General features: G+C 38.2%; 1 protein-coding gene across 2 annotated transcripts in view; it reads left to right on the top strand.

Moving 5' to 3' along the window:
* LOC128612442 (alpha-(1,6)-fucosyltransferase-like) overlaps positions 1–21,084 on the top strand; it is a 92,311-nt gene extending 71,227 nt beyond the window's left edge. For both annotated transcript variants that reach the window (XM_053632619.1, XM_053632620.1), the window contains exons 6-10: positions 813–1,050; positions 11,230–11,476; positions 17,150–17,326; positions 19,324–19,474; positions 19,674–21,084. In XM_053632619.1, the coding sequence (XP_053488594.1) occupies positions 813–1,050; positions 11,230–11,476; positions 17,150–17,326; positions 19,324–19,474; positions 19,674–20,006 (1,146 nt within the window). In that variant the 3' untranslated portion in view covers positions 20,007–21,084. The remainder of the gene's footprint in view (positions 1–812; positions 1,051–11,229; positions 11,477–17,149; positions 17,327–19,323; positions 19,475–19,673) is intronic.
* The last annotated feature ends 308 nt before the right edge of the window (positions 21,085–21,392 follow it).

The following is a 21,392-nucleotide window of genomic DNA, read 5'->3' on the forward strand; positions in this document are numbered from 1 at the left end:
TTGATGATGAAAGCAGTTTTTTGTTCATCTTCCTTATGAATGTGCATGGGCTCATTTTATCCAATTTCTGCAGCCAGGGTAAGAAATATCAGAATAATCAGTAGCAGACATGTTGCCTTACTTAAGTGTAAGCAATGAACACCTGTTCGAAACTTGTGCATTTTATAGCAATGTGACCATAAAGTGAGAAACACACACGAAGAGGGGGGCTCGATATTCAGGAGAGGGTGCCCTCTGGCGGTCTGATGGGGAATAGTCCTGACTGGATGTTGCATTAATAAAAGAACTCAAAATAATTGAAATGTGGACAAAAGAGAAAGGCTGTTGATTATAGTTTAAATTAATATTTTGTCATTTTTTACTCACTTTTTCCTGCTCCATGCATTCTCTTTCCTTTATCTTTATCCTGGTTTAATTCATAATTTGTTTACCCTGTATCAAACTGTCAGTTATGATTGCTTGTTATATTTGCCTTACTGATCATGTATTGGATGCATATGTTTATTGCTTCACATGGTGCATTTCCTTTAAATTTAATTTTTTAGCTTGAAGCACTGCAGTTCTTTAAAATGCCTAGTATATCATATTTTCATCTTATGAATATAAACATACATATAACACATTGTAAGTTAACCCTTTTAACAATTTAAAATAAATTGCATCTAACATTCCAAATCTGCAATTAAACATATTTATTTGAGGAAATTTTGCAGTCAAAATGGAATTCTTTATGCGGTAACCAACAATAAGTTTCTGTTTTGGGAATGTGCGTGTACAATTGTAAGTGTATGTTTGTATGTATCCCTGTCCAGAACCCACCAGACTGTGCAAAGGCACACAAGCTGGTGTGCAACATCAATAAGGGCTGTGGTTATGGCTGCCAGCTGCATCACGTGGTCTACTGTTTCATGATCGCCTACGGCACGCAACGGACACTCATCTTGGAGTCACAAAACTGGCGCTATGCCACTGGGGGCTGGGAAACCGTCTTTAAACCCGTCAGTGAAACATGCACTGACCGCACTGGAGCCTCTACTGGACACTGGTCTGGTAAATACCACACACAATCATCAGCAACTCTTGGGTTTCTCTTTAGATTTTTAAACATTAAGACTTTGAAAATAGCTTTACACTTCATAAATAAGGTAATTACTAATAGTTGATGCTTACTATACTACTATCAGGGTTCGTATAAGGTGCTTGCAGTGTGTTTGAATTTGGTTTTTTGAAATTTAAGTAATGGAAAGCCTTGAAAATAGCCATTTTTCAATCTAGTGGCATTTAAAAGTGCTTGAATTATAAAAAGTCAATAAATACGAAATCGCTAAAAAGTTTTTTAAAAAGTGTTTATTTTCGATAGAACACTAATATAATCCTTTCACTTAAAATATGACTCCCTGCTGCAGCCCCTCCCTCTCCTCCTGCTATTCACTCACTCATTGTGACCGACACAGCTCTGGTACACTTTTTAGACCCCTTTAGCTACTTTTTCTCTCTCTCAAAAAAGCACCTAGTGACAACTCTAGTGACTTTGTGGGCAAGCCTTGGCAACTTTCCATTGAAGAGAGTGGCCAGTACTGCCCCATGAGCGCAAGGTCTTGCTTTCCCCATGCAGATACACACCTCTCTCTCTCTCTCTCTCTCTCTCTCTCTCTCTCTCTCTCTCTCTCTCTCTCACTGCAGCTACTCTTTTCAGTGAGTGGCAGAGAGGAGCAACACATTTAGTTACTTCTAACGTTCTCTCTGAGTTATCATTTTACACGTAAATGTAGCTGAAATCACAGCACAGCCATTGTCTTATGTGTATTGTGATTTTGTCAGACGGCGTCGAGGTTATAAATCAGGATTTTAGCTGTGCAGAGCAGCAGCTTGGAAGTGACTGCTGGTTAACATGTAGTCTCAATGGGCTGTGTTTCAGTCACTATTTCATACTTGTTCCATTGTCTGACAACAGCAACAGAAAAATATGTAAATGAGAACAGCTTTATTGGGAATTTGGCTGTATTAAAATACAGTCTGTGAGCACAGAGTAGGAGAGAAGCAAATGGATGTAAACAGCTGACTGGGCAGAATGCAAATACGATGCGATGATGTAATGAATATGCTAATTAGTGCATGACATCATCTCGTGACATTTAGCGACTTTCCACTGAAAGTTGTTGGCAACAGTGCTTCTGGCACTCACCTGGGGTATACGGGTGAAGGTGAAGAAATACCTGGGAATTACAATTTTAGCACCATATAAATATTGCTTGTGTTTCATTTTCATTTTATTTTATTCTAATTTAAAAAAGAAAAAATAAAGAATATTATTGAATGATCTCTTGTGCGGGGCATGGTGGCTTAGTGGTTATCATGATTGCCTCATACCTCCAGGGTTGCTGGTTCGATACTCACCTCTGCTCTGTGTGTGGAGCTTGCCAGTCCTGTGCTTCGGAGGTTTCCTCCTGGTACTCCAGTTTCCTCCCCCTGGTCCAAAGACATTTGTAAGCCGGTTGGCATCTCTAAATTGTCCGTAGTATATGAATGGGTGTGTGAATGTGTGTGAGATTGTGCCCTGTGATGGGTTGACATCCTATCCAGGGTGTCCACCACCTTGTGCCCTGAGTCCCCTGCAATAGGCACCAGGCTCCTAGCAACTCTGTGTAGGATACGTGGTACACAAAATGGGTGGATGGATGGTTGGAGGCACACCTCTTGTATAGGCCTTGAAAACAAAAACAAAAAAGTGCCTGAAAGGTCCTTGAAAGTCCTGCAATTTTATTATAAAGGATCTGGACAGTTCACAAATATGTTTAATGATTTGTAATTTGCCCAGATAATCTGATATTCCATAATAGTAATTTGGCCTATTTATAGAATAATAGAATGAATGATTTTTAAAAAGCATCTCACTAGGATGGATCATAAAAATGTCAGCATGATGAATTCCAACATGTAAATTTTGATTATTTAATTAATCCAAAACTGTGCAGTCATAATTACGAGCATTTCCTATATATGTGGTACTTTTCCATAAGAAAATGGTTAAGTTGAGCATTACAGGACATTAAATGAAATTAAAATGATTGTATTTATAGTCTAAATGTATATTAATCTAGATTAAATCTGTACAATGTAACAGATAATTTTGGACCCAAACCATGCATTGTGTAGCAGTGTTTCTCTCCACTATTCCCATGAGAGCAGCATTATTTTAGCTAGAAAGAATGTACAGTGCCCTCCACTAATATTAGCACCCTTGGTAAATATGAGCAATGAAGGCTGTTAAAAATTGTCTGTATTGTTGAACCTTTTGAACCTTTGTTTTAAAAAAAATCACAAAAATACAGGTTTATCAAAATACATCTTTGTTTTTTAGGTGTGCAACAATTATGGGCACCCTTTTAGTCAATACTTTGTGCTACCTCCCTTTGCCAAGATAACAGCTCTGGGTCTTCTCCTATAATGCCTAACGAGGTTGGAGAATACATGGCAAGGGACCTCAGACCATTCCTCCATACAGAATCTCTCCAGATCCTTTCAATTTTGAGGTCCATGCTGGTGGACTCTCCTCTTCAGTTCACCCCACAGGTTTTCTTTAGGTTTCAGGGGACTGGTATGGCCATGACAGCACCTTGTTTTTGTGGTCAGTAAACCATTTTTATGTTGATTTTGATGTATGTTTTAGATCATTGTCCTGCTGGAAGATCCAAACAAAACCCATTTTAAGCTTCCTGGAAGAGGCAGTCAAATTTTCATTTAATATCTGTAGATATTTGATAGTCCATGATGCCATGTATCCTAACTAAATGTCCAGATCCTCTGGTAGATAAACAACCACAAAACATGAAAGAGCCACCACCATCATATTAAATCATGGGCATGAGGTACTACTGCTATCTGTGCACCAAAACCACCTCTGGTGTTTATTGCCTATAAACTATTTTTTTTGGTTTCATCTGACCATAGAACCCAATCCCATTTGAAGTTCCAGGTGCCAATATTAGTGGAGGGCACTTTACATCTACCTAGATGTGTTAAACAACTTGGCACATTTTTTAAGTGTTCAAAAATTTTGGAATACTTGACTGACATGTTTCTTGCTGCCCATGTGTGCCCTGTTTGATTAATTGTTTAAACATTTAATAGCTCCGAAAATCTATTCTTGGTTTGAGCCCTGGGTTTCACCTGTGAACACTGCATTTGTTGTTAAAAAGGATACAACAAAATGAAGACCAGAGAGTTGTATGTGGGAGAAATGCAAGTCATTTTGAATCTGAGAAAAGAGGGAAAGCCAAACAGAGCCATTGCAGAAGCATTGGGCATAGCCAGTACAACAATTTAGAATGTCCTGACAAATCACTGGGTGTGCTAAAAAACCAGGGCAGCAAGAAACACGTCAGTCACATGTTCCAATGTTTTTGATCACTTGAAAAATGGGTGGGATCAAACAAAACGTGCCATGGGTGTTTAACACATCTAGATGTAAATATCAGGAAATTAAAGCTGAAATTCTGCTGTCATCTTATATTCATATTTTAATCTCAAACCCAGGTGTCTCTGTATAGCAAAACGTACTGGCCTTGCTATTCTAATACCTTTGGAGGGGAATGTATAGTAAATATATTATATATATATATATATATATATATATATATATATATATATATATATATATATATATATAAAAAAAATTATGTAAAGTATCATTCAGAGGTGATGGGACACAAATATGGTATGAATGCAAAATATGCATCAAACGATGTTTTGTTCATAAGCGTTCAATAAATTAAAACATATTCACAGGCTCTTTGAATTCTGTTATCAGTGTGAACATGTGACAAATATTTAATATAATAATACTGTAATATTAAGTCATAATTTCAAGAAAATGTAGTATTTACCTTCTGGAAATAGTGAAACCCAAATTACCATGCAGTTGCAGCTTTCAAAGTGACTAGCTGGTTTTGGTAAACTAAACCAATCTTCTGACACTAAGGGTTCTCCTTTTGTTTTATTCATTAATTTTATGAATATATAGTATAGATATCAAACTATGAAGGTGGCTTTTGTATGCTACTAGTCTTAAATTTTGCTGGAAATGTTACAATCAAACAAGCCACATGTAAATTGAGTGTTTGTGTGATTCTATGTCTTTTACTCTCCTAAAAAGAACATTGCTGCCCTTCTGTAGTTTGCTAACAATCATGTGAACAAGCCAGAAGGCTAATGGAAAAAAATGTTTTGTGGACAGATGAGACCAAAATAGAATTTTTGGTTTAAATAAGAAGCGTTATGTTATGAGAAACGAAAGCACTGCATTCCAGCATAACCTTATCCCATCTGTGAAACATGGTGGTAGAATCATGGTTTGGGCCTGTTTTGCTGCATCTGGGCCAGGACGGCTTGCTCTTTGACATAAGCGGGGGGCAACAGCATCCAAACATCCCAGTTCACCACTCTATGCCTCTGAGCACTCTAGATTTGCTCCTTTACCCAAGAAAAAAAACTATTCGTAGAAAGCTTAACTAAACAAATGTTTTCAAATTGGAAGGCTGTTCCATCACTGTGGGGCTTTGTAAGAGAGCTCTTCCCCCTGCTGTAGCCTTCACTATTCGAGGTACCATAAAATAGCCTGCACCTTTTGAGCAAAGTAGGTGTGGCAGATCGTAAAAGACTAAACGTTCACTCAGGTACTGTGGTGTGAGACCATTTAGTACTTTATAGGTCAATAGTAGTATTTAATTTTTTTTTATTCGAAATTGTACTGGGAACCAATGCAGTATGGATAATATAGGGGTGATGTGGTCACATCATCTGGTTCTAGTTAGTTCTCTTGCAGCTACATTCTGGACTAACTGAGCTTATTTATGCACCTACTGGAGCATACAGAGAGTAAGGCATTACAATAATCCAATTTAGAGGTGACAAAAGCATTAACTAATTTTTCTGAATCATATAGTGACATTATATTTCTTATCTTCTTTCATCTCAGAAATATTGCTAAGGCTATCCTAGTAATATTATCTACATGAGCATCAAATGAAAGACTAGCGTCAATAATTATACCAAGGTCTTTTACGATTGCGCATGATGAAACAGTAATGCCATCCAGAGTTACTATGTAATCAGAAAGCTTACTTCTAGCTGTATGCGGTCCTAGTAGAAGTACTTCTGTCTTGTCAGAATTAAGCAAAAAGAAGTTAATAAGCATAAAGTGTCTAATTTCCTTTACACATTCCTCAACTTTATTAAGCTGGCCTCTATCATCTTGCTTTGCAGAAACATACAGCTGTGTATCATCAGCATAAAAGTGGAATCTAATTCCATGTTTTCAAATAATTTGACCCAGAGGTGGCATATATAAAGTAAAAAGCAGTGGGCCTAAAACAAAACCTTGCAGAACAACAAAATTTACCTCAGTATGCATAGTGATCAGTTAAATAAGACCTGAGCCAGGAGAGGGCCGTTCCCTTAATGCCAACAACGTTATGATTAGTGTTATCAAAAGCTGCACTAAGGTCAAGCAACACAAGAAGGGAGACACAGCCCTGATCACAGGCCAGTAATAAGTCATTTACCACTTTAACCAGCGCTGTCTCTGTTCTATGATGAGGCCTAAATCCTGACTGATGCATTTCATGAAGGTTATTCCTATGTAGGTACAAGCATAGCTGCTGTGCTACAACCTTTTCCAATATCTTGGAGATAAAGGGGGGATTTGATATTGGCCTATAGCTGGACAATTGACAGGAGTCAAGGTCAGATATTTTTAATCAGGGGTTTAATAACTGCTAGTTTAAATGTTTTAGGTATATAGTGCTAAGGGAAGAATTTATTATTTTTAGAAGGGTTTTGATTACTTCTGGAATAATCTGTTTAAAGAAACATGTAAGCAAGGGATCTAGTATACAAGGTGATGATTTTGATGAAGAAATTAATTAAATTAGTTCGGTCTCTCGAAGGGGAGTAAAACATTCTAATCATTGATCTGATATTACATTATTATTATCTACATGGTTAGTTATGAGACTGTCTAGTTTTAAATTAGTAGTCTGAATTTTTGTCTAATAATTTCTATTTTGCCAGTGAAAAAATTCATGAAATTGTCTCTGCTTTATATTGATTGGGTGCATGTTTCTGTGGTGGTTATATTCCTAGTTAATTTTGCTACAGTATTGAAAAAGAATGTAAAACTTTTGATAACTTCAATTAGGGTGGAGAGGGAGACTCATCTAGCAGCATTAAGAGATTTTTTTATAGTTCAGAAGGCTCTCCTTCCTCAATATGTAGTTCAATAAGTATATTTCAATATGTAGTTTATTCCCAGAAAGTAAACCAATATTCAAAAATCAGGTGGGGGAGAACTAAGTACACCCTTCCTATTTCTGCAATAATTAAGAATGTAATTAGCAGCCAGGTGTTACTAATGATATGCACAATATTAGTTAATCAAGAAGTGTGATCACCTCTATAAAAGCAGACCTTTTGGCAGTTTGGTGTTCTGGAGCATTCAGGTGTGTGTCTACATCATGCCAAGAAGAAAGAAAGAAAGCCGTGACCTCTAGAAGCGAAAGCAATTGTTGCTGCTCATCAATCTGTGAAGGGCTATAAGGCCATCTCTAAACAATTTAAAATGTACTGTTCTACAGTGAAAAGGATTGTTTACAAACAGAGACCCTTCTTCCCAGGAGTGGGCATCCCAGCAAATTCAGTCCAAGGTCAGACTGTTTAATGCACAGAGATATAAAGAAAAACCCAAGAGCTCCATCATGTGACCTACAGGTCTCTGTAAGCACATTAAATATTTATGCTCATGACTGCACAATCAAAAAAAGACTTGAGTATGGCTTTCATAGAAGGTTGGCTAGGAAAAAGCCCCTTCTCTCCATAAAGAATATGGCAGCATGAATTAGGTTTGCACAACTGCATCTAAATGAGACCAAGGTGTAGATCAGAGGTGCCTAAACTATGGCCCGTGGGCCAAGGTTGGCCCGTGGTGACTTTTGATTTGGCCCACCATGTCATATATGAGAAGAGGGAAAGTATTGAAAAAGAATGAATTAAAGTGGTAGAATATGGATGGTATTACAATTACAATGGTAGGGAGGAAATCTGGCCTTGATATGTTGGTGTCTCATAAAGTCAGTGAATGTGGGAAGAAAGTGGTAAAGTACTACTGTATTTTACATCAAGTACAGCTATGTGCCAAATCCATCAGACTTGTGGATGTGATGCGTGAATTTGTGTTGTTTGCTCAACCCTTCACCATCAGTGTGGACACAGTCAGTGATGATCTTCAGATGGAACGAACTGAGCTTCAGTGTGATTAAGATCTCAAACACAAGTTCAGGTCCCTGCTGCTGTCTCTGTTTGGTATACCTACCTCTGTGAGCAGACTTTTAGTCTGATAAACTTGAACAAGTGTAAACTGAGAAACTGACTCTCACCTACATAATACCAGTAAGTCAGCAGCCCAATTTGGAAAAAAACTTTTGAAAAATAAGGACCTTGTCTATCATTAGATGTCACTGATATTGCACGCATATAGCTGCATTGCTTATAGCTTGAATTATTAGGCATTGAACTCTATTGTACGATAAATGGGATTTTTTTGTACTACAAAGTTTCATTGAACTATAAAACTTGGAAAATCAACCTGCCTTATTTAAGCAGATTACAGAGTAATGTTTTCTATTTATTTATTTATTTTTAAATATTATAAATGAGGGGCACCATGGCAACTTTAATTTTAATATAATACAGTTTGGTATAATGCAACGTTTACTTTCGGCCCACGGCCCTCAATCAAGTTTGGTTTTGGCCCTTCACAGGAAAAAGTTTTGGCACCTCTGGTGTAGATGATGGGTCTTTATATACAGCTCCATGTTTGGTGAAAACCAAGTAACTATGGAATGGCGGAGGAGGCGTGGTGGTTTGGGCTTATTTTGCTGCCACAGGAACTGGGAAACTTGTTGTCATTCAGACAACAATGTACTCAACTTTACACAAGATATATTCTTGAGACAAATGTGAGGCCATCTGTCCAGCAGCTTAAGCTGGGACGAAATTGGGTTATGCAACAGGACAATAGCTGCGTTTACATGGACAACAATAATTCACTCTTAACCCGATTAAGACCATACTTTGATTAAGAAACTACCATGTAAACAGCAATTTTTACTTACCTTAATCTAATTAACGTCATACTCGAATTAAGCTCTAATCGAATTAAGACAGGTGGAGTACTCCCGTTTTAGTCGCATTATGGACGTGTATTACAGACATGTAAACACCTTAATCACATTATGAACGTCGTGTGAGTTTTCACCGCATTTTGTGACAGGACAGGATCACACATTCAATTCAGTTCAATTCAATTTTATTTGTATAGCGCTTTTTACAATAGACATTGTCTCAAAGCAGCTTTACAGAAATATCAACATGGTATACAGATATTAAAGGTGTGAATTTATCCCAACTGAGCAAGCCACTGAGTGGCGACGGTGGCAAGGAAAAACTCCCTAAGATGTTTTAAGAGGAAGAAACCTTGAGAGGAACCCGACTCAGAAGGGAACCCATCCTCATCTGGGTAACAACAGATAGTGTGAAAAAGTTCATTATGGATTTATATGAAGTCTGTATGGCCTTAGGAGCAGCCGTAGTCTCAGCAGTCTGGAAGTAGAGAAGATTTGAGCTCCATCCAGAGGCAGAAAGGATCTGGATCTCTAGTATCTCCATAAATTCGTGTGGGGCTTGGCAAAAGGAGAGAGGGAGAAAAAAGATTACACATGGCAGTTCTCAACATTTTACGGCGAACAAGAGTGTTCGGCTTCGTCCCAAACCGCATACTTGCCTACTATAGGCCTGTAGTGGGGAAAAAGACATGTATCTCGGCTATATGTAGACGGTAAGTACGCGGTTTGAGACGCAGCCCATGGCTTCAAGCAGTTGTCTATTAGCACGTATAGCATGACAAATAATTAACTGCACTTAAAGCGTTCGTAAAAAAATTAAATAAAAACAACCAAAACTGTATACGGTACCATAACGAAGACAAACTATATGTTGATGCGTGAAATTCTGGAGGGACGTCGGACGATGTGGTGACGTAATGATGCGGGCTGTTGATCTAATGATGTTCTATATCATGTAAAACGGGTACATGACAGGAGTATTCTATAAGCGACTCATGTAAACACCTTAATCACATTATTATCTTACTCAGATTAAGGTCAATAATTAGATTAATGCTGTCCATGTAAACATAGTCAGTGATCCCAAGCACACTAGCAAATTGATATGCTCTGGCGGGATCTTAAGAGAGTTATATATAAACGAATGCCATCAAACATCAATGAACTAAAGCAATGTTGTAAAGAGTGGGCCAGGATTTCTCCAAATTCAAGAGACTGATAAAACATTTACTACAAGTTATTGCTGAAGATGGTTCCAAAGGTGATTCTACATGGTTCTTTTCCCCACCTGGTTTCTGAAATGTTGATTTTACTTTTTGCAAAAAATTACATACTGAAATGTTTTTTTTACTACATTTGTTATTTATTTGTTTGTCCTGAAAAATAACAACATAGAATTGAAGGAGGGTATGTTTTATTTTATCCATGACTGCATCTTGTAAAATAAGGTGTACAATAAAACTTTTCCCCCATGCTTTGTTTCCTACGTTAACAGTTTGCCTTTTTGCCCATTTGGCTCTGCCCACTCAAATGTATAATTTGCTCAACATGCAAAACCTACTTTTGCAAACTTATCCTGTGATTTTTGCAATTATACTCAATTTTGTTGTTATTCACATTACTCATCCAAGACTGACCTAACCCTCCATGATTATGAAAAACCAGATTAGTGAGAACCATGCTTTAGCCTGCTGCCTATTACATGCCACAGAATATCCTTTTGTATCTCATATATTGTAATATCCCTGCATGTCCTTAAAAAAAATTGCATTGAAGGAAAGACCTTTTATCCCGCTACTTTCCACTGTTGTTTTGATCTTTGGTTAGTATTTATGACTATTTTGTTGGCTCATATGTCCTGAATGCAGCCTTGAATTTCAGGATTGTCTGTATTTTTTCTGTAATTGCAATTTCTCTTCAAATCTGATATTAATGGAAGCACTTTCGGTTCAGTTACAGGGGACACTGCAGCAATCAACCTAACAGGTCTTTTAGGAAGGAGCAAAAATTTTAGCTCTTTTAAGCTGTTACTTTTTGTGTGTTTGTGTAGGTGAAAATAATGATCAGGCCGTGCAAGTGGTTGAGTTGCCTATTGTCGATAGCCTCCATCCACGACCTCCTTACCTGCCGCTGGCTATCCCAGAGGATCTGTCTGAACGTCTGCAACGGCTGCATGGAGACCCATCTGTCTGGTGGGTTTCTCAGTTCGTCAAATACTTGATCCGACCTCAGGCTTGGCTTGAGAAAGAGATTCGTGAAGCGACCATCAAGCTGGGCTTCAAACACCCAATCATAGGGTAAGAATAAAAAACATGATCATCAGGCATTAGTTTTATTTTTATGGACCCTTATAATTGGAGCTGAGAATTCTGGAATTCGATTGGAAACCTTTCCATGTTTTGAAAAGAAAATCTAATTTTGTCTATAGTCTAAATTAAATGAAGACTTTTAAAATGTAGGTTCTATATTTTTCTAGTTATTTAGGGCAAGTTATCCTTTTATGTACAGATAAAGATCCCCATTGTATATACATGGCATTGTATATTTTTTGCAATTTTGAATGACCAACAGTGCATGTGGTATTGTGGAGCAGAGGGCATAATTATAAAGAGGATGGAGTTTCAATTCATATGTTATTAAAATGTGCGGTTAATCAGCTTTTCTCAATCCCTCAGAACCAAGTGTGAGCTTGCCATCTAATTTTAATTAAATATTTCACAGATTTTATAAAAGGTTTTTTTTTTATGCATGTAGCCAGCTGGCTTACAGAGCTGGCTTACAGAGCTTACAATAAATGTTTTCCGCCTGCCATTAGACTTGATGTTAGTATTGTACTGGTATTGTCTAGGGAAGTGCCTATAAATTTTTATAGATATATATTTGATTAGCCTCTAGGGAAGGAAAAAATGTCTGCAATATGGCATAATCAAATAATATATTTCCAGTCTAACTTTTCATCCTGTCAGTGGCCCATATGTTTGACAGAAGTAACATAGAGAAATACTGAACACAAATTAAATGCACAGGAAAAGCGTCACTGAATGTTTTACTGGATATCAGCTCAGTAATTTTGCCTGTAGCTCGACAGTAGAGGTTTGCAGTGGGACTGGGATCTTGTGGCGCCAAACAAAAAAGTCACAGGAGTGGACAGTCATATATAAAGTACAGTATGCAAGGCAAGAACAGGCCATGGTTGCTAGTTTGTTAATTTTTGGGAAATATAAGCAACAATGTTTTTGTGTATTTGAAAATACTGCAGGCAGGTACAAAAAAAAAAGTACAGGAGGTTAAAATAAACATTCCTGTGGACATGTGTACCCTACAGTAATAATGCACACTGACATCCTGTATACCTGCCCTGTTTCTAATAAAAACAAAATTGATTTAGTGTGCTTTCCTCTTAGCGTGACCTGATCTAGTGATCATGGCTGTGTCAATTTCCAGTCTTGCATCCTTTTTCAAAGGCGACCGAAAAATATAGATCGTGGCGAGAACCACTATACGTGTGGACACAGAGCAGTGCAGCCTAGATGCTGCTTTACTTACCGGTGTTGTCAGGGCTAGCATAAGTGACAAGGTCTGTCAAAAGTTAGGTGTCTCATTTAAATATGACAATAGAACCACTATTACAGAAACTCTATACAGATTACAGAAGCAAGATACACTGTATGACCAAATGTATTTGGCCACCTAAAAATCACAATCATATGTGTTTATTGAACATCCCATTATAAACACAACATCCCATCTTGGTACCTGAACTTTTGTGGCTAATCTCTGTATTTCTTTGCACATTCCAATCTGGTCATCTGCTTCTTTCTGCTGATGGGTGGTTTGCATCTTGTGGTATGGCCTCTATTTTTCACTTCACAGGTGAAACCTTGGGCTCAAACCAAGAGTAGACATTCAACTCTATTAATTTCTTAAACAATCAATTTAACAGGACACACCTGGGTAACAAGAAACACCTAGCAGTCACATGTTCCATAATTCTGATCACTTGAAAAAAAGGTGGTTTCAAACAAAAGGTATCATGTTCTAAGTTGTTTAACACATCTAGATGTAAAAATGAGGAAATTAAAGATTAATTCTGATCTCTCGTCTCATATTCATCTTTTGATTTTAAACCCAAATGTCATCAAGTTTGTGTAGGCCATATCAAAAAGGCAGTGGAGAGCAGTCTTTCACAGCTGTTCGGTGGAATTTTGGCCCACTTTTCTTTGCAGAACTGCTTTAGTTCAAACACATTGGAGGGTTTTCGAGCATGAACTGCCTGTTTAAGGTCCTGCCACAGCATCTCAATTGGTTCAAGACAGGACTTTGACTAGGCCTCTCCAAAACATTCATTTAGCTTTTTTGAGCCATTCATGGTAAAGCGGCTGTCTTCCGGTTCCAGTTGACAGGGTACGCTGGCGCGTTTTGCTGCTACTCCTGTCACCGTTTTGTTTGTTTTCGTTTGTTTATTTAAGTCATATTGTTTTAAATAACATCGAGTTATTTAATTTATATTGCTTTCAGTGCTCCTACGGTTGCGATGTGGTGGTGCCATTTTATATACCTTGGACTGTTGTTTTTACTTCTGTGTTCCACCTGGAATAAGCTGCTGGATCTTATGATTGTAAACTGCTCGTTTGTATCGCAGTTTTCATCTGTTAACATTGGACTGTCGGATCATACAGCTGTCTTCTTTAACCTGGAACTGCATCATCCAGTTGAGCCTGCCATCCGAACAGTAACTTTCCGGAAGTGGAAGTCTATTGATCAGACAGTTTTCTCCAATTCTGTTGTTTCCACCTTAAGCGATCTTCATCCCTCATCACTGGAGGAGAAAGTTCTGCAGTTAAATTCTGCTCTTGCTACTAATCTAGACTCTTTTACTCCCCTAAGGTCACGTAAGGTTACATTCGCCCGCTCTTCTCCCTGGTATAATGAAAATCTGCGCTCTAGAAAGGCTGCTTGTCGGAAAATGGAGCGTAAATTGCATCTTACTGGCTTGAATGTTTACTATCAAACGTGGAAGGATCTTCTGGGGGATTACAGAGCATTAATTGCGACTGAAAGATCATCTTATTTCTCTCAGGCTATTGTAAACAATCAGAGAAATCCCAGACACTTGTTCCAAACCATAAACAGATTGCTTCAAGTTAATGTTGTTACCACCTTGCCTGTTTCTCAGCAGCTATGTAATTCTTTTCTTCAGTTTTTTAATTCTAAGATTGATAATGTTCACAAAGAAATTTCTGTTACACCTGACTCTGCCGCTTCACTCCTTTGTCCATCTGGGTTTACTGGTGTTTCTTTCATTCATTTCTCACTGCTTGATTCTGAGACTCTCACAAGGGATGTACCCACCATGAAATCAATCACTTGCCTGCCAGATCCAATTCCCACAAGCCTATTTAAATCATGCTTCAATGTTTAGTGCCCTACTATCCTCGATATTATAAATGATTCATTGGAGACTCGGGTTGTTCCAGCAGTACTAAAGGCTGCTGCTGTTATACCTGTACCAAAGAAGGAAAATGCTGCCGTGGATGATGTTAACAATTTTCATTCCATCTCAACTGAAATCTTCAGTTTTTGGCAAAAATGCTTGAGCGTGTTGTTGCCTCTCAATTGTGTAATCATCTTACAATTAATAACCTCTTTTACTTACCTGCCTTGAACGTGTTTTTGGTGTGTCAGGGACAGTTTTAAAATCTTATTTTACTGACCGTTCCCTATTTATTTCTATGGGTGGTTACAGGTCTGACACTAGCTCTGTGCTCACTGGTGTTCCTCAGGGATCCGTTTTAGGCCCTTTACTTTTCAATATTTATTTATCTCCACTTGGGCATCTGCTGCGATCGCTCAGCCTCCGTTATCATTTTAATGTTGATGATACCCAAATCTACATTCACTCAAAATCTGGTGAAAACCTTGATGTTTGTTTTCTTTCTGACTGTATTTCTGAGATAAAAACGTGGATGAATAATAATTTTCTGTGCCTGAATAGCAGGAAAACTGAAGTTATGCTTATAGGTTCCTGTCAGCAAATCTCTGAGGACAGTCTTTGGACAGGGTCATGGTGAATGAAATCATGAGAATCACAGTTTCTGATTCAACAACCATCCTCCTGGCTTCGCATGTGCAATGCTCCTGGCAAGAGTGAACACCAGGGGCGTGGCCTGGCCTGGGCGTTGGGGGCTATATTTTCTTTAGCCCCGAATAATTCTCCACTTGGAGGTGTTTGTTACTACATAACTGAAGACCAATAAAAGAAGACAGCGGTGTTGTAATTTTATATCTTCAGTGAATGGAGGTGAGACCAATCATCTGCGGCTGATCCCAGATTCTTCTCCATGCATTTTCCAGTTCAACTAGTAGCCTAAGTTTTGTTTTATGGACGCTGAAGTAACTTAGCTGTCAATGTATGGCATAATCAGAAAAAGTTGGATTTATCATAAAACTTGACTTGAGTGTTGTCACTGTTTGTAGGACTACCAGACTGGAAAATAATTTCTAACTAGGCTAGTTTGGTGCTGCTATCCAAAGGGAGGCACAACTAAGCTATCATTGTATGGGTTTAGCTGCTACAGTGCCATGCAAAGTAAATTTGCTGACGAAGTTTATGTAATCTGTGTAGATTTAGCACACATACTCAACTCGTGAGTCCATGTGAATATTAAATATAGCCGAGTTGTGCAGCACCTGCACATTTCTGGCTTACTTCTACACAACTGTCACTAAGCAACAAATAAAGGCTCACTGGTTTGTTTGCTTTGAAGGGAATGGCGCAGACCCAAGAAACATAATAATGTGGGATAACTAACTCTAGTGTAAAAAGGAAAGAACCACCTAGAAACGAAGAAGCATATCTGCCCATTTTTATCAGACCCTTGCCTATCCTGTCTATTTGTACTTTTTATGAGACCACAGGTTTGTTTTGTTCGAGGTGATGTTTAATTTTCTTTGAATTTATTTGTCCACCTAAAATGCATTTTGATTTGTCTGGTGTTGTGCATATAGTTTTTTTTATTGTGTTTGATGCACTTTATTGTATAGTGGATTCAATGCACTTTAATACAGTTTTGGACCCAGCTCGACACTCTATTGACTGTTTATTCTTTTTTCTAAAGTGCCCTGAACAGATGTCCCATTACATTACCTTCTTAGTCACCTTTTTCACCCCTTGAGTTTCAACCTGCGCTTGAGTCCAGACATTCTCCTTTAGGATTTTCTGGTAAAAAGCAGAATTCATGCTTCCCTTGATTATTGGAAGTTGCTCAGGCCATGATGCAGAAAAGCATCCCCACACCATCACACTTCCACCACCATGCTTGACTGTTGGTATGATGTACTTTTTGTGGAATTCTGTGTTTGGTTTATGCCAGATGTAATGGGCCCCCTGTCTTCCGAACATTTCCACTTTCGACTCATCAATCTGAATATTGTCCCAAAAGGTTTGAGGATCATCAAGGTGTGTTTTAGTAAAATTCTGACAAGTTCTTCTAGGTTAGCAGTGGTTTTCACCTTGCCACACTTCCATGGATGCCCAGTGTCTTTCTGATAGTGGAAATATGAACAGTGACATTTATTGATGCGAGAGGCCTATAGTTCCTTTGATGTTGTCCTTGGCTCTTATGTGACTTCCTGGATGAATCATTGCTGTGCTCTAGGAGGAATTTTGGAAGGTCTGCAAATTCTGGGAAAGTTCACTACTATGTCGAGTTTTTTTTTTTTTGTAGAAGTTTAAGTTTAAGTTTAAATTCTAGTTTTTGAAGATAATTGCTCTCACTGTGGTTCTCTGGAGTGCCAGAAACTTTGAAATAGCTTTGTAACCCTTCCCAGACTGATGTATTTCAATCGCCTTCTTCCTAATCATTTCTTGAATTTCTTTCAGTTTTGGCATAGTGTGTTACTGGTTAAGACCTTATGTTTCATACTAGGACTCTCACCATATGGCTAAGTCAAATGTTTATCTTCTGCAGAGTGCATGTGCGCAGGACAGATAAGGTGGGCACAGAAGCTGCATTCCACCCCATAGAGGAATACATGCTGCATGTAGAGGACCACTTCCAGAGCCTGGCACGCCGCATGCACATTGACAAGAAACGTGTTTACCTGGCCACTGATGACCCTTCACTACTGCAAGAGGCTAAGTCTAAGTAAGTGTGTAAAAATTAAGAATGGATGTTATGCAGAGTCACAAAATTTGTATTTTTGGTAACAAAAAGAAGTATTAAGATGATCAGATACTTCCTTACACCAGGAATAAACTTCTAAAACTCAGGAAGATCTAAAAAGACAGGAAGATTTTAAAATTCAATACCTAGTGTCTCAACTTCTGATTTTAGCATTAGTTTCGTGTGATTGAAAAGCAACACACTAATTGTTTTCTGATTTTATTACTATTTAGTGTATTGCATATTTTATGACTTCTGTATTACTGGGTCAGAAAAAAATAACATTTTATATTTCCAGACATTACTTTTAACAAAAGCTTTTTTCTTTATTTTTGGAAAATTCCTTATAAAAATGCACATGTGCAGTCCCCTCTAAAAGTATTGGAATGCCAAGGCCTATTGTTTTGCTTTTGCAATACACTATAAACATTTGGGTTTGAGATTAAAAGATGAATATAAGCCAATAGATCAGAATTTCAGCATTAATTTCCTGATATTTACATCTAAATGTGTTAAACAGCTTAGAACATGACACCTTTGTGGGAAGACCACCCAATTTTTTTAGTTAAGCACAAGTATTGGAACAGAAGTCTTACAGTAAATAAGACTTAATATTTGGTTGCATAGCCCCTGCTTGCAGTATCTGCATCATGCTGGTGACCCCCTGACATCGCCAAATTGTTGCATTCTTTGTTTGTGATGCTTTTCCAGGCTTGTACTGCAGCTTCTTTCAGTTGTTGTTTGGTTTGGGGTGATTCTCCCATCAGTCTCCTCTTTAGGAGGTGAAATGCATGCTCGAACAGTTTAAGGTCTGGTGATTGACATGGCCAGTCTGAAAAATTCTACTTTTATCCCTCAACAAAGTCCTTTGTTGTGTTAGCAATGTGTTTTGGATCATTGTCTTGCTGCATGATGACGTTCCTCCCAATTATATTGGCATTGGCAGGCAGAAAGTTTCTGTAGACTTCTGAATTCATTCTGCTGCTACTATCAGGAGTTACATCATCAATGAAAATTAATGAGCCTCTATCACAAGCTGCCATACTACCTCCACTGTGCTTAAGTGATGAGCTTGTATGTTTTGGATCATGAGCAGTTCTTTCTCCAACCTTTGGCCTTTCTGAAAAAGAAACCTCTAGTTTGTTATAGGTTAATCTTGGTTACAGAACTTTTGTGGCCCCTCTTTCAAGGCCTTCCGATTCTTACTGCTGATGAGAGGTTTGCATCTTGTACTGTATGGCCTCTATATTTCTACTCTCCAAATCTTCTTCGAATGGTGGATTGTGATACCTTCACCCCTGCCCTATGGAGGTTGTTGGTGGTGTCACTGACTGTTTTTTGGGGGGGGTTTCACAGCTCACAATGTTCGTCATCAACTGCTGCTGTTTTACATGGCCAACCTGTTCCATGTCTGGTCTGAAAACAAGTGGTTTCTTTCTTTTTCAGGACATTCCAAATTGTTGTATTGGCTATGCCCAATGCTTGTGCAATGGCTCTGATAGATTTTCCTTGTTTTCTCAGCTTCAAAATGGCTTGCTTTCTCCCATAGACAGCTCTCTGATCTTCATGTTGGTATATCCTTAACAAAGGTGCTGTGTTCTAAGTTGTTTAACAGATCTAGATGTAAATATCAGGAAATGAAAGCTGAAATTCTGATCTATCGTCTCATTCATCTTTTGATTTCAAACCCAAATGTCTTTGCCAATGTATAGCAAAAATAAAAGGATTGGCCTTGCTGGTCCAATACTTTGGGAGGGGACTGTACTTGAGACTACTGATACATTTTCAAAAGCAAAGGATTGCCATGCCAAATATAGATCTTGATTAGTTTAGTGCTATTTACTGGTCTTTATAGTAAGTTAATGTAGAAAATGTTTAATTTCACTATTTTGAAAGGCATCTCTGCTTTTCATCTCAGCTTTTCTATGCGTATACCTAAGATATTTGTATATACTGAATATCACTATATTGTTCATCAGGTACCCAGATTATGAGTTCATCAGCGATAATTCCATCTCCTGGTCAGCTGGCCTGCACAACCGCTATACTGAGAACTCATTAAGAGGAGTCATCCTTGACATCCACTTCCTGTCCCAGACCAACTTCTTGGTCTGCACTTTCTCCTCCCAGGTACTCAACTATCATTATTGTGATGTGTGTCTGGTGGTGGTGTTGTTGTTGTTTTGTTTTTCTTCCCCCCAAAAATCTAACTTATAATTTGCATTAGAATTTAACATGCAGAATAGATAGATTAGATAGATGGTTCTGACATTATAACTATAGTGCATTGTGTATATGGTAATTCTGACTTCTTCTCTCACATGAAAAGGTGTGTCGTGTGGCCTATGAGATCATGCAGACGCTGCACCCGGATGCCTCATCCTACTTCTACTCACTGGATGATATCTACTACTTTGGGGGACAGAATGCACACAATCAAGTGGCTATTTATGCACATGAGCCCCACAGCCAAGGAGAGATTGTGTTGGAGCCCGGAGATGTGATTGGAGTGGCTGGCAACCACTGGGATGGCTACTCCAAGGGCATCAACCGCAAAAGTGGTCGCACTGGCCTCTACCCCTCTTACAAGGTGAAGGAGAAAATTGAGACAGTGAAGTATCCCACTTACCACGAAGCCGACAAGCTGCTTAAGAAACAGTAGAGGGATCAAGAGATGCTGGGAAATATATTTCATACTTTAGAGTATAATGAAGAAAGCCTGGAACTCCTGGATGGAGATGCACTTTGTGTGTGTGTGTGTGTGTGTGTGTGTGTGTGTGTGTGTGTGTGTGTGTGAGAGAGAGAGAGAGAGAGAGAGAGAGTGAATGAATGAGTGAGAAGGTGAGTGAGTGAGTGCATGCGTGTCTGACCATGGACCATAAGGGGGCCATTAGAATTGTAAGAAAAAACAAAAACATAAAAACACAATGTATAAACTGGACAAACAGGATTAGCAAACATGCCACTGCAGGTATTTTCCCTAAACCTGCAACTAAAATGAAGGCAACCACATTTGTTGATTTCAGATGAGATGTTAAAAAAAGAAAAAAGCAACACTGCAGGCAGCTTAAAACAAGGAATGCTAAATTTGAACTCCCAACTTGAGCTTGTGCACTGTTTTCCTGTGATGTTTTTTTTCTCCCGTATGAACACTCACTGCGTCTTTACATAAGTCATACACCACTCCTCCTCTATTCCTATTATCTGAACATATATAATACATATATAATATGCCACTGCACACTCCAAACATGAGCTTTTACTTTTCTTTGTTGTCCAGTGCTTTTAGAAACATAATTTTTAAAATATTTCAAATATTTCACGGAAGTCATATGACATTATTTGTCAGTGTATCTGTGTGTTTGCTCATGTGGAACACAGATCCAAATAATGTGCCTAAGAATAATAGCTGATGGATCACAAAATACTACATAAAATTGATGCAAACTCCAGCGCCTTATGGAGCATTACACTCCTGACCTTCCACTCCTTGCTGTTCATTATGTTTTCAAAAGATTCTTTAATGTTAAATGTAATGTTCAAAAACTAAAAACACAGGAAATGAAACTTAAAATTCAAGAGTTAGTAAAATTTAATAATGACAATGCTAAGAAAGAATATGAGTAAGTATGATAATGGAATATCATTGTGGTAGAATTTTAGTGTGATTTAATATTTTATGTTTGTGTGAACATTGTCTTTTCTAAACCGATCAAATAAACTTGATCAGCCATTGTGTACCTTTTGTGCATGACTTTGGTTAGCATTTTTTCAATCTCTTTCTCATGCTGCTTAGGCTGTGGTATTGTTGGAATTTGAAATTGCAGTCTCCCAATTATAGAGCAGATACTTCTGTTTCACCTCTCTGCAGACACAGTTCTAATTTGACCACAGGCAGGAAGCATGCAGCCACATGATTCAACATCACACACACAAACTTCAACATCAAAATGGAACATCAGAACATCTCATGCAGTCTCATTCCAATTGGCCTCTGGTGGGTGCTGTGTGTTTGTGCACAGAACAACAGTCATATCTATTTGAAAAT

Source organism: Ictalurus furcatus, chromosome 9, assembly GCF_023375685.1.
Source record: "Ictalurus furcatus strain D&B chromosome 9, Billie_1.0, whole genome shotgun sequence".
In the NCBI taxonomy this organism is placed as follows: Eukaryota; Metazoa; Chordata; class Actinopteri; order Siluriformes; family Ictaluridae; genus Ictalurus; species Ictalurus furcatus.